Source organism: Schistocerca nitens, chromosome 5 (genome assembly GCF_023898315.1).
Source record: "Schistocerca nitens isolate TAMUIC-IGC-003100 chromosome 5, iqSchNite1.1, whole genome shotgun sequence".
Taxonomy (NCBI): Eukaryota; Metazoa; Arthropoda; class Insecta; order Orthoptera; family Acrididae; genus Schistocerca; species Schistocerca nitens.
Window position 1 is genome coordinate 748,685,278 of NC_064618.1, and position 12,893 is coordinate 748,698,170.

General features: G+C 44.3%; 1 protein-coding gene across 1 annotated transcript in view; it reads right to left on the reverse strand.

Moving 5' to 3' along the window:
* LOC126259979 (protein Shroom3) overlaps nt 1-12,893 on the reverse strand; it is a 365,788-nt gene that overhangs the window by 184,171 nt on the left and 168,724 nt on the right. Inside the window, exon 5 of the mRNA XM_049957111.1 lies at nt 10,771-10,979. Coding sequence (XP_049813068.1) covers nt 10,771-10,979 — 209 coding nt within the window. The remainder of the gene's footprint in view (nt 1-10,770; nt 10,980-12,893) is intronic.

Consider the following 12,893-nt stretch of genomic DNA (forward strand, 5'->3'; position numbering starts at 1 on the left):
GTGCGTTTAGCTTTTAACTTTGTTTCCAAGTTTTTCAATAAAATACCGGTATTTGTTACTTAAATTAACAAAGAAAGTAGTCTTTTTTAAAACTTGCATTCATAGATTCGATTTTTCGTCTCTGCAACCAAGGTCGCTATCGAACGCTAAGCATTGAGTTGGAGTCGATGGTAGAATCGTGGCATTAGAAGAAACATTAATCGTAAGTAAATACGGCGGCAAGGGAAGGTGAGGTGGAAGCGTGTAATGTCTCTGAACTTTGTATTAAAAACGTCATGGATTCGTTAGACTTCTCCTAGTAATTCACCGAGTGTGAGCATGTGACACGTTCGTCAGCTTGGGGCGTTAAGTTCGTCAGCCTTTTTCTTTTTTCGAGTGTATCTATAAACTGCACAAACCATTATAAAGTGACTGAAGGAGGGTATCTTATAAGAACACCAGCGACTAACTGTCTTACGCTATTCACTTACTTAGCGAGGAAAAGCTGACGGTAAGGCTAAAGTCAATTTGTGCGTTTTGTTTCACCGTTGCTAGGTCCTATCTGCCATACGCTAGCAGGGAAGTTACGGTAAAACATGCTCATAGAGGAAAGAAACAGGCCCGTGCAGACTGGGTTTCCGTGAAAGAAAACGTTGTTCAGTCTTTAGTGGCGAATTATTCAACGACTGTAGGCCGTGCTTGTACATACCCAACAGGCTTTTTTCCACTTGTGCGCGTGCTGCTACCGGACACCTGGTACGCCAGGTGGCACTGGATCCTCTTGTGCCAAAAGGAAGCACCAACTGCCGCTTTCACGGAATGCGAGGCACTTTCCGCATGCTGACTCACTGCTCTGCCGGAACGTGTCCGCGTCATTCGTTAGCGTCGAACGCTACGCTGCACTCCCAGCAAAACCTTAAACCTTTCAGGAAAATCATCCCTGAAGAAGCGGGCAACCTGTGATAGTTCGTCAATCATGTAACCGACTAATGAGTTTCCGCCTATTTAATGTTTTACAGTGGCGTATTTTGCGAGTAAACTGTCAATCCCTGAACGAACCGAGGACCTTCTGCAGACCTTACTGCATTTTTATACAAATTTCTAGCGTTGCCACTTTTCTATGTACGATTGAGTAATTACATCAACAATAATGCTTTCATCAGCGTCTGTGGCTGACAGTGTTGATGATCGGTTATTGGGATCTTACTTACGCGAACAGACTATTACAGGGGTACACTAAAAACGTATCTTGCTCAACAAAGAAGTTTTAAGCTTCCGTCGATGACGGCGTTATTACAAATGGTGCACAAGGATACGAATGAAGAAGGAAACTGATATTGACCTTTTTCTACGGAGACACGAAACACCTAAATCGATCTGACCAGTATAGTAAAGTGTGATACCTTCTTCGAACAGAGAGGTGGACCACCGAAAACAAAATGCAGCGTACCAGACCAATAAATTTGGAAATTTGTGGTAAGTTCCTATGGGACCAAACTGCTGAGGTCATCTGTCCCTAGGCTTACACACTATTTCATCTAACTTAAACTACCTTACGCTAAGGACAACACACACACACACTCCCCCGCCCCAGGGAGGACTCGAACATCCGACGGGGGGAGCCGCGCAAACCGTGGCAAGGCACCTCAGACCCATAATGCCTCACTACTGTTGCACTTACGTTGTGAGCTTTTCTCATAATTCTGCGGGATTATCGACCAAGGAAGGTGTTAGGGAAGGGGACATCTTAAACCACGCAGTCTTTTTTCCTGTTGAAGTTTACAACGTAATGCAACGATGAATCCAGTTGGATGTATCACTGGCCCCTTTGCAGTAAGTCACACAAAGACCGAAATCCAACAGCGTAAAACAAAATAAATTCACGGGATATTCTTTGTGGGGTGGTACGAATTAGAGCAAGAAATCCGGCCCTAATCTGGCGAATTCCACTCCTCATATAAACAATCAGCAAGTTGTCATATTATAAGCGAGTGGTTCAAGAAGTAGGATAAGTTCTCAGAGAGTATTTTTTCTTTTCAGAAAAAGAGATACACCAGTTTGCTAAGTCACTGGTATATATTCCTAGTCTCCATAAGTTATCTGCAATTAGTTCCATCAGTGTACCAATCTGCCGAAACTGTCATAAAAGAAATAGTGGTTCCGATCTAGGAACCACGTAAAACGCCGTTTCTTTGAACCTCTCTTCAGGATGATTAATATCATTCTTCACTGTCGCATCAGTTGAGTGCTTTTTTTAAAAAAAGAAACTATCCTATACTCCATTCACCGAAACAACGGCAAGGCGCGTGATCACAGCGCTGCCGTCGAGGGGTGTACAAGGCAGGGGCGTCACAAATTAAAAAAATGAAAGCCGTGTTTTTGATAATTTGGCACCTGAACATGATAAAGTGATCCGAGAACTCCCTTCCGACACCTTTTTTTCATTACATTAAAATTTATTGTCACTTAAAAAGAGAAATATTTAAGCTTTCAGGAAAAGTTATTTTTCGCGTTACTCTATATTTATCACGCCGTAACTCCTAAACTGTGTGTCGCACAGCAAAATGATTTTATAATTGCCTTCAGTACTATATGTTGATGACGTCTGCAAATTTTCTGCCCAATAGAGTCAGTAATAGTGAAGTAATAAATTAAAATCTCACGTCTGATGCAGAACTTTTACCAAATCATCATCCGAAATATAGTAAGCGACAAACTTTTCCCCTTTAAATTTTTTTGTGGGGGTGTACGCGAGAAAAGTTTCAGAAAGGTTTGAATTTAATTTTGTAGTTTGTTCGAATGCGATGGGTGCAACCGTTTGTCCTTTATGAGGGACGCATTGTGCGGTTCCCAGGCGCGGCGCTCAGTCAGTGTGGCCGTCTCAGTTGCAGGTGTGAGCTCGTTAGCAGTGCTGTACAGCGGCGACTTCACGATATCTTCAGTTAATCTGTAAAGACGCTTGAAAGACTAGTTGTTGATTATTAGAGTAAGTATATGTGTTTGTAGCTACGCTGAGCATTCACTCTTTATGTGCGCATCCAATAGCATCGCATGGTTTCTTATTTTATATATTCACTTATTTCATTAGCATCACATACGGCTGTCCTCATTATTATGTCAGCCACGGATTCAGCGAGCGAGGTCGACGTGTCTGTCCTGAGTCCACCAAAGAAGCGAGCAAAGAAGAAATCATTAAGTTCTTCTGAGAAGCACATAGTGCTTAATGTGTATAAAACGGAACTGTTACATCCAGAGCAGTCGATGAGTGACATTCTTTCGAAAACAGCTGCAGCTACAGGTGTTGGACGTTCTTCAGTGTATCGTGTGATAAGTGAGTACAAGGCCACACACTCTTTGAAGTCTCCCAAGAAAGGAATATTACGACAGAAACTTTCTGAAAGTGTTGATGACTTCGATAGAAATGCGATACGAAGGAAAGTACACGATTTTTTTTTCGTAACCAATTGCCAACAATTGGCAAAGTGCTTACAGTCGTGAACGAAGATGCAGATCTGGGCAATTTTCGGAGAACTACATTTTATAAATTATTGAGAGAAATGAATTTCAAATATGTCCGGCGTTGGCGCGATAGCATGCTAATAGACAGGGATGACATTTTATGGAGGCGGTGTTATCTTCGAACCATTAAGCGGTTGAGAGATAAAGGCAGACCCATTTACTATTTGGACGAGACGTGGGTGAACGCAGGACATACCCGAAGTTACGTCTGGGTAAATGACTATAAATTCCTCAAAACAAGCGTTTCTGTACGGATTATCCACCGGAAGCAAGGGCCCATCAGGTAAAGGGAAACGTCTGATTATCGCACACATTGGCAGCAAAGCAGGGTTCGTTGAAGGATGTTTGTGGACTTTCGAATCCAAGAAAAGTGGAGATTATCATGAGGAGATGTGCGCAGAAACCTTCGAGAAGTGGTTTCAAGATGATCTTCCTCGGCTTCGGGAAAATGCAGTTATTGTTCTTGATAACGCGCCGTACCATTCTCGGAGAAAAGAAAAAGTTCCCAATGCGAATTCCAATAAGCACGAAATATCAGAGTGGCTAAAATTTAAAAACATTGATTTCGAAGACGGTATGTCGAAGAAAGAACTTGAAGATATAGTTAAAAATCACAGAACAGCGCACAACGAATACGCAATAGATGTAATGGCGAAGAATGCAGGGAAAACTGTTCTCAGAATTCCTCTGTACCACTGTAAATTAAACGCCATCGAGTTAGTGTGGGCCAGAATCAAAGGCTATGTTGCAGCGAATACAAAATGCCGGAAGTACTGCTAGAAGAAGCAGTAAGAACAGTGACTGCAGAGGACTGGAACAAGTGCATCCTCCACGTCGTAGAAAAAGTGGAAACTCAAATGTGGAAATTAGACTGCATTATAGAGGAGAGAGAGGAGCGGTTTTTTATAAACCTCAATGAAAACAGTTCAAGTTCGACAGAGTGAACCTTGTTTCGTCCTTTATCATTATTATTACCACTGGTATTATTGTTAAAATTAACAACTAATTATGTTTGAATGGAGCGTTTTGTTAGCAACCTGAATGAAAGAAATTTTAACATTGTTGTTAAATTTATTTCGTACATTGTTGCCCAGGTTTCTCACGGTCCGCTGTGACAGCTCGGCAGCCAGCCGAACGCCGCCAGCTGCAAAACGTGCGCCAAGGATTTTCCACACCCCTACGTATCACGTGAACACCAAATGCTTTCTCTGGAAACGAGCGTAGTCCCTCACGTGACACTGTTTATGTCTCGTCCCAGCTCTCGGTGAATAGACTATAGGATGCTTGAAACTATCCATGTTGCTATTCATTGACATAAGTTCTTGCGATATCTCTACCTAATTTCTTTGCGATGCTAAACAGTGCTCCAGAAACGTACTTCTGGGAAATGGAGTGATATCCCGGAAGCAACGGCTGAAATTGTTATCTGAATATCGTATCATTACCCACAGCAAGGTGGTGAGACTTCTCGTGAAATTCTGTGAAACTAGCTTTGTCGCATGCAAAGCTACAGCTGCACGATCGAAATCGGCTACGGATGAAACATCAACCGCTGTTCTAGCAACATTCAGTAAGGGTGCAGAACACACTGTCCGCCGCTTCTCACAGGAAACTGGGGCTATCGGTACAACAGTAGTCACAATTGTGGCCGCCATAAATGGTACTCTTATAAGATGACAGAAATACATGATGTCATTGCAACATCTCACCGAGAACAAGCTACATCGCCGGATTCAATTTGCAGAATGGATGACACGCAAGCTGGGAGAAAAACGTATTTTCCCCTATGACATTCTGTTTACGGATCAAGCTAATTACACTACTGGCCATCAAAATTGCTACACCAAGAAGAAATGCAGATGATAAACGGGTATTCATTGGACAAATACATTATACTAGAATTGGCATGTGATACGCAATTTGGGTGCATAGATCCTGAGAAATCAGCACCCAGAACAACCACCTCTGGCCGCAATAACGGCCTTGATACGCCTGGGCATTGAGTCAAACAGAGCTTGGATGGCGTGTACAGGTACAGCTGCCCATGCAGCTTCAACACGATACCACAGTTCATCATGAGTAGTGACTGGCCTATTATGACGAGTCAGTTGCTCGTCCACCATTGACCAGACGTTCTGAATTGGTGAGAGTCAAACATTTTCTGAGTCCAGAAAAGCCCGTACAGGACCTGCGTTATCCTGCTGAAATGTAGGGTTTCGCAGGGATCGAATGAAGGGTAGAGCCACAGGTCGTAACACATCTGAAATGTAACGTCCGCTGTTCAAAGTGCCGTCAATGCGAACCAGAGGTGACCGAGTCGTGTAACCAATGGCACCTCATACCATCACGCCGGGTGATACGCCAGTATGGCGATGACGAATACACGCTTCCAATGTGCGCTCACCGCGATGTCGGCAAACAGGGATGTGACCATCATGATGCTGTAAACAGAACCTGAATTCATCCGAAAAAATGACGTTTTGCCATTCGTGCACCCTGGTTCGTCGTTGAGTACACCATCGCAGGCGCTCCTGTCTGTGATGCAGCGTCAAGGGTAATCGCAGCAATGGTCTCCGAGCTGATAGTCCATGCTGCTGCAAACGTCGTCGAACTGTTCGTGCAGATGGTTGTTGTCTTGCAAACGTCCCCATCTGTTGACTGCACGATCCGTTACAGCCATGCGGATAAGATGCCCGTCATCTCGACTGCTAGTGATACGAGGCCGTTGGGATTCACCACGGTGTTCCGTATTACCCTGCTGAACCCACCGATTCCATATTCTGCTAACAGTCATTGGATCTCGACCAACGCGAGCAGCAATGCCGCGATACGATAAACCGTAATCGCGATAGGCTACAATCCGACCTTTATAAAAGTCGGAAACGTGATGGTAGGCATTTCTCCTCCTTACACGAGGCATCACAACAACGTTTCACCAGGCAACGCCGGTCAACTGCTGTTTGTGGATGAGAAATCGGTTGGAAACTTTCCTCATGTCAGCACGTTGTAGGTGTCGCCACCGGCGCCAACCTTGTGTGAATGCTCTGAAAAGCTAATCATTTGCATATCACAGCATCTTCTTCCTGTCGGTTAAATTTCGCGTCTGCACACGTCATCTTCGTGGTGTAGCAATTTTAATGGCCAGTAGTGTATTATGCCAACAAGGAGGTAAATAAACTGAATCGTAGATTAAAAAGTAGTCCCATATTTACGGAATGAGCATAGAGCAGCAGATGTAGGAATCCTGCATCGCCGTTCTAGGGGAGGTAGTGATGGAGGTGGTTTGCCGTTTCCTGCAATCTGTTATGATGTGTCAAATGTGTGTGTGTGTGTGTGTGTGTGTGTGTGTGTGGTTGTGTGTGTGTGTGTGTGTGTGTGTGTGTGTGTGTGTGTGTGTGTTTTGCGTCGTGTGGATGACTGAGAAGAGTGTTATGGGTGAAGAGAAGGGACGGGCTGAAACCTGGTGCCGGCACATAGCCTGCTCCTTCCGAATAGCACTAAGGGGGCCGTCGAGCTTTACGTCCACATCCGACAGGCGAATCACCTTCAACAGTGAGAGTCACATGCTCTCACTTCATGAGACTCTGCGGAGAGGTTTGGAATTTAATCCAGGACACTTGCGCAAAGACTGACTGGTGATTAGGAACTTAACGCCACCAAATCGGCTGGTAGTAAAGATTTTCCATCACCAGTATTCGATCTGGCTTACCTCCGTATCGACAAGCGTGCGTTAGCGACCTCGGCTACGGAGGTGGGTAGAGTCACAGATAACTGGTTAGATGCCAAATCTCACTAAATAGATTCATGGAAGGTAGTTGGCGTATCGAAAGTGGTGGGTTGGTGTCGAATAGGAGATCCTCACTTTCTACACCTACATCTACATACGAGGGTTGTTTTTTAAGTAAGGGCCGTTTTTATTTAAAAAAAAGATACAAATACTTTTGTAAAAAAAACATTTATTTTCTGATTCTACACACATTTACCTATTTTTCTACATAGTTGCCTTGTTTATTTAAGCACTTGTCATACCGTACAACTAAGTTTTTAATTCCCTCTTCAAAGAATTCGGCCGCCTGCTCCGACAGCCAAGAGTTCACGGCCGCTTTCACTTCATCGTCGTCATTGAAGCGCTGCCCGCCAAGATGGTGTTTCAGGTACCGGAAAAGGTGAAAATCGCTAGGAGCAAGGTCGGGGCTGTATGGTGCATAGTCCAAAACTTCCTAGCCAAAAGAATCAATCAAATCCCGAGTCTTTTGAGAGGTGTGAGGCCTAGCGTTATCGTGCAGGAGCAAAACTCCTTTTGTCAGCATGCCGCGCCTTTTGTTTTGAATTGCTCTGCGGAGCTTCTTTAGAGTTGCACAGTAGGCATCTGAGTTGATTGTCGTTCCTCGTGGCATAAAGTCCACTAGCAAAACACCACGCCGGTCCCAGAACACAATTGCCATAATCTTGCGCTTTGACAGCGTCTGTTTGGCTTTGACCTTGACGGGTGAGGTTGTGTGTCGCCATTCCATCGATTGTCGCTTGCTTTCGGGAGTGATATGGGATACCCATGTTTCATCTCCAGTGTCAATTTGACTCAAAATGTCATCCCCTTCTTCCTCATAACGAATCAAAAAGTCCAATAAAGTGACAAATCTCTTCACTTTGTGGTCCTCTGTGAGGAGTCTGGGTACCCACCGAGAGCACAGTTTCTTAAAGTTTAGGTTTTCAGACATAATTTTGTACAAAACCGATCTTGAAACTTGTGGAAATTCCAAAGAAAGAGTGGAAATTGTGAATCTTCTGTCCTCACGAATCTTTGTTTCGACTGCAGCCACCAAATCATCAGTGATCACAGAGGGCCGTCCTGAGCGTTCTTCGTCATGGACGTTTTGACGGCCATTTTTAAACGCTCTAACCCATTGACGCACTTTACCTTCACTCACTGCATTCAAGCCATAAACTTCTGTTAACTGACGATGAATTTCTGCAGTTGATGGGTTTCTCACGGTCAAGAAACGTATCACTGACCGTATCTCACACGCGGCGGGCGATTCAATAATTGTAAACATTATAAAGAAGCACAGCGCTGCGTACACGTCAGCTACAGAGCTGCAACTTGCGTCAGTGTGAACGGGAAGGATGCCGGCAAATGGCGCGGTGGCTTGTTGCGGCGTCCGCGCGAACTACGGAACTATACGCGCGAACGGCCCTTACTTAAAAAACAACCCTCGTAGATACTCCGCTAGTCACCGTACGTAGCGTGGCAGATGGTACTCTGTACCACTACTAGTCATTTCCTTTCCTGTTCCACTCGCAGGAGGAAAAAGCGACTGTCGAATCGTTTGGCAGTCACTTTCAAATGCCGGTTCCCTAAATTTTCTCAAAAGCGTTTCTCGAAAAGAACGTCGCCTTCCCTCCAGCGATTCCCTCTTGAGTTCCCGAGGCATCTCCGTAACACGTGTTGTTCGAACCTACCTATAACAAATCAGCTTTGATGTCTTGCTTCAATCCAACCTGGTACATATCCCAAACACTCGAGCAGTACTCAAGAATAGGTCGCTCCGGCGTCCTATATGCGATCCCCTTTGCATGTGAAAAACATTCTTCCCTAAAATTCTCCCAAAAAACCGAAGTCGACGATTCGCCTTCCCTACCACAGTTCTCACATGCTCGTTCCATTTCACATCGCTTTGAAACGTTATGCCCAGATATTTAAACGACTTCACTGTGTCGAGTAGGATACTAGTAATACTGTATCCGAACATTACAGGTTTGTTCTTGCAACTTGCATATTTCTAAATTTACAGCTAGCTGCCATTCATCAAACCAACTAGAAATTTTCTCTAAGTCGCCTTTATCTTCCTACAGTCACCGAGTTGTCCTTGCACTAGCATTAGCCTGTTATTTACAGTTGTTAGATGAAGATGAGTTGCTGTTGCTATTGTCTGAAGACGGGACATTCCTAACTTTCTTTCAGCACTATTATGCCCCAGCTCGTTACGGACTAGCTGTCCGGACGTATCTGGATATTCCGTTTCCCCAGAAATGGATAGATCGTAGAGTTCCCGCGGAGTGGCCGCTACGTCTCCCCGAGTTAAGTCCATTAGATTTCTATCTGTGGCGACGTGTGAAGGTAATTAATTGTGTCTGCGGTGAAGATCAGAATGCTTACACAACTCATGCAACGGATTCTTAATGCCCGTACTCGCATTACGGTATATGCATCCAGGATATCAACTTCGAAAGTAGCTTCTCAGGTTTCATCCCTCCCACATATCGTAGTACTTGCCTGTACATTTTTCTCCGTCCATCTGTTTCTGTTTTAGAGGGGTGATTCCACACCTATGGACCACGCTGTAGAATTGTGAATGCGGAGCGCTGTGTCAAAGCTATTTTTTGGTGAATTTGTGATATACTGGGTGATCAAAAAATCAGTATAAATTTGAAAACTGAATAAATCACTGAATAATGTAGATAGAGAGGTACAAATTGACACACATGCTTGGAATGACATGGGGTTTTATTAGAACGAAAAAGAAAAAAAAATACAAAATACAAAATTTCAAAAAATGTCCAACAGATGGCGCTTCATTTGATCAGAATAGCAATAAATAGCATAACAAAGTAAGACAAAGCAAAGATGATGTTCTTTACAGGAAATGCTCAATATGTCCACCATCATTCCTCAACAATAGCTGTAATCGAGGAATAATGTGAACAGCACTGTAAAGCATGTCCGGAGTTATGGTGAGGCACTTGCGTCGGATGTTGTCTTTCAGCACCCCTAGAGATGTCGGTCGATCACGATACACTTGCGACTTCAGGTAACCCCAAAGCCAATAATCGCACGGACTGAGGTCTGGGGACCTGGGAGGCCAAGCACGACGAATGTGGCGGCTGATCACACGACCATCACCAAACGACGCGCGCAAGAGATCTTTCACGCGTCTAGCAATATGGGGTGGTACTAATAAAACCCCATGTCATTCCAAGCATGTGTGTCAATTTTTACCTCTCTATCTACATTATTCCGTGGTTTATTAAGTTTTCAAATTTATACTGATTTTTTGATCACCCGCTATAAAGTAAAATAATTTGATTACATCAAAAGGATGCCAATCTGATCGTCTGCCATAAGAAGCATTACATTTTAAACAATCTAGAAGACGGGTTATACGACGACAGGCGAAGAGATGGAGACGACACACTTCGGAAGGGGCTAACAAATAACCCTTGAAAAGGGAGGAGAAGAAGACGGTAATGACACGGTGTTGAGAAAATACTGACCTGTCGAGGAAGGGCGTGTTGGTGGAGGAGTCGCTGCTGGAGACGTAGCTGTGGTAGCCCTCCGACTGGGCGTAGCCGGCGCCAGCCCCGGCGGCCTGCGCGTCGCCGTAGGCGCGGGCGTACTCCTCCAGGTCGCGCTGCGTCAGCGCCTTCTCGCTCACCGCCAGCTGCAGCTGCACCTGCACCTGCGGCTGCGCCACCTGCGGGAACTGCCCAGACGCACCTCTTCACTACCTGCTCTCATTTAAATTATCTAGCGTCTGTCCCAAGTTCCGACACTCTAGCGACAAGTACCAACACCGACTCAAAGGAAGGCCTCGGCGCTTGTTCGTGGCGTCACGTCAGCTAGGCACGGCGAACGCCAGGTCTGTTACAGGCGTACTCATAATGGTGGTGTCTCCCTCTATGACACAGGAAAATGTGAAACTATTGGCGGTAGTTGACCAACACACATTGTTCTGAGAGATTTCTGCAATCAATTAATTGTGCAATTCATTACACTTCTTAACAAATAGTGTACTCCTGAACTTAAATTTCCACCTGTTTTAAGGACTGACATACAAAAACAACTTCATGGTCCAGCAGCAACAGAATTCGTGCTTCCTTAACTTATTTGTAAATCTGAGGAAGTTACGTTTGTACTGGGTTGCTTTTACAAGAAACTGTGAACATATATTGGTGCTCTTCTTTAGATATCTTGGTTGACTATGGGGTGAGGTGCACTGAATGTTAATGAAATATCTTGCGATTGTACACGTTGGGGGAGGGGGTGGGGGACAGAAGAAGAGGCAAAGGAGAGATACTTGTTTTATCAAATAAAATTTTTTTATCTTATAAAGTTTCTCCTTTCAGTTGCAAGAGGGGAATATTTATCTTTTCTAATGTGCATGTTTAAAAAAGTTTAAGCTCAGCAGTATTTTCGATGTATGAAGCTATATTGTTTCCCGTTTAGAATTCCTTTCGTTGAAAACGACTGTAATCTAATGACTGGCAACAGTTGGACATTTACACATGTAAATTAGTTCACATTTCCAGTGACGATGTCAAACGAAAATAAATAAATAAATAAATAAAAGAAACGAGTTAATTGTAAGGGGGTTGGGGTAAGTTTCGATAACAAAATGGATCAAATAAATATAGTTACTAGAATGTAAAATTTCCGAAGCCTGCAATGGGGCAAAGCATCTTCTCATATTGATCTACGTTTGTTTTGACAGGATTCAGTAATACAGAACTATGATCTTCATTTGTAGGTTTACGGTAGTAAGAAAATCTTTCATCTAAATAAAACTGCAGAATCCAAAACAATACCAAGCATTTTGTCCAAAAATAAGAGATTTATAGTGATAAGCACGTCCATGCGTTTCTGCCTGCAACAGACCTGGCGTTCGCCGTGCCTAGCTGACGTGACGTCACCAACAAGCGCCGAGGCCTTCCTTTGAGTCGGTGTTGCAAGTACTGTCTGTAACGCAGACCGATCAACAAATTGTACGTGTGAAGCCTTGTTGAGCGACTGACAGACCGATTTTGCTTGTCGGGCGGTCAGTTGGGTGTGATCACCCGACAGCCGTTCCTCCCCACTACTTCATCTAGCAAATTATACCACGTGTACTGTTGTCGTGCCAATCGCACGGCAAACGTTCGTCTTTTGTCCCTCTGCGTGGGAATAAACGCTGTTCAAATATAGCAACCACGACGGAGTGTAAGGTGGACGAAACTTCGGCGATAGGTTTTCGGCAGACATTTAAATACTGCAGATATTTGACACGTCGTGCGAGGATCACAGCAATGGAGTTGCAAGGAATGAAGAACTGTACTTTTCTTTTATCAAACCCATAATGGTTTCATGCCGCGCGGGATTAGCCGAGCGCTCTAAGGCGCTGCAGTCATGGACTGTGCGGCTGGTCCCGGCGGAGGTTCGAGTCCTCCCTACGGCATAGGTGTGTGTGTTTATCCTTAGGATAATTTAGGTTAAGTAGTGTGTAAGCTTAGGGACTGATGACCTTAGCAGTTCTAGGCGTTTCAGTCCGGAGCTGCGCTGCTGCTACGGTCGCAGGTTCGAATCCTGCCTCGGGCATGGATGTATGTGATGTCCTTAGGTTAGTTAGGTTTAAGTAGTTCTA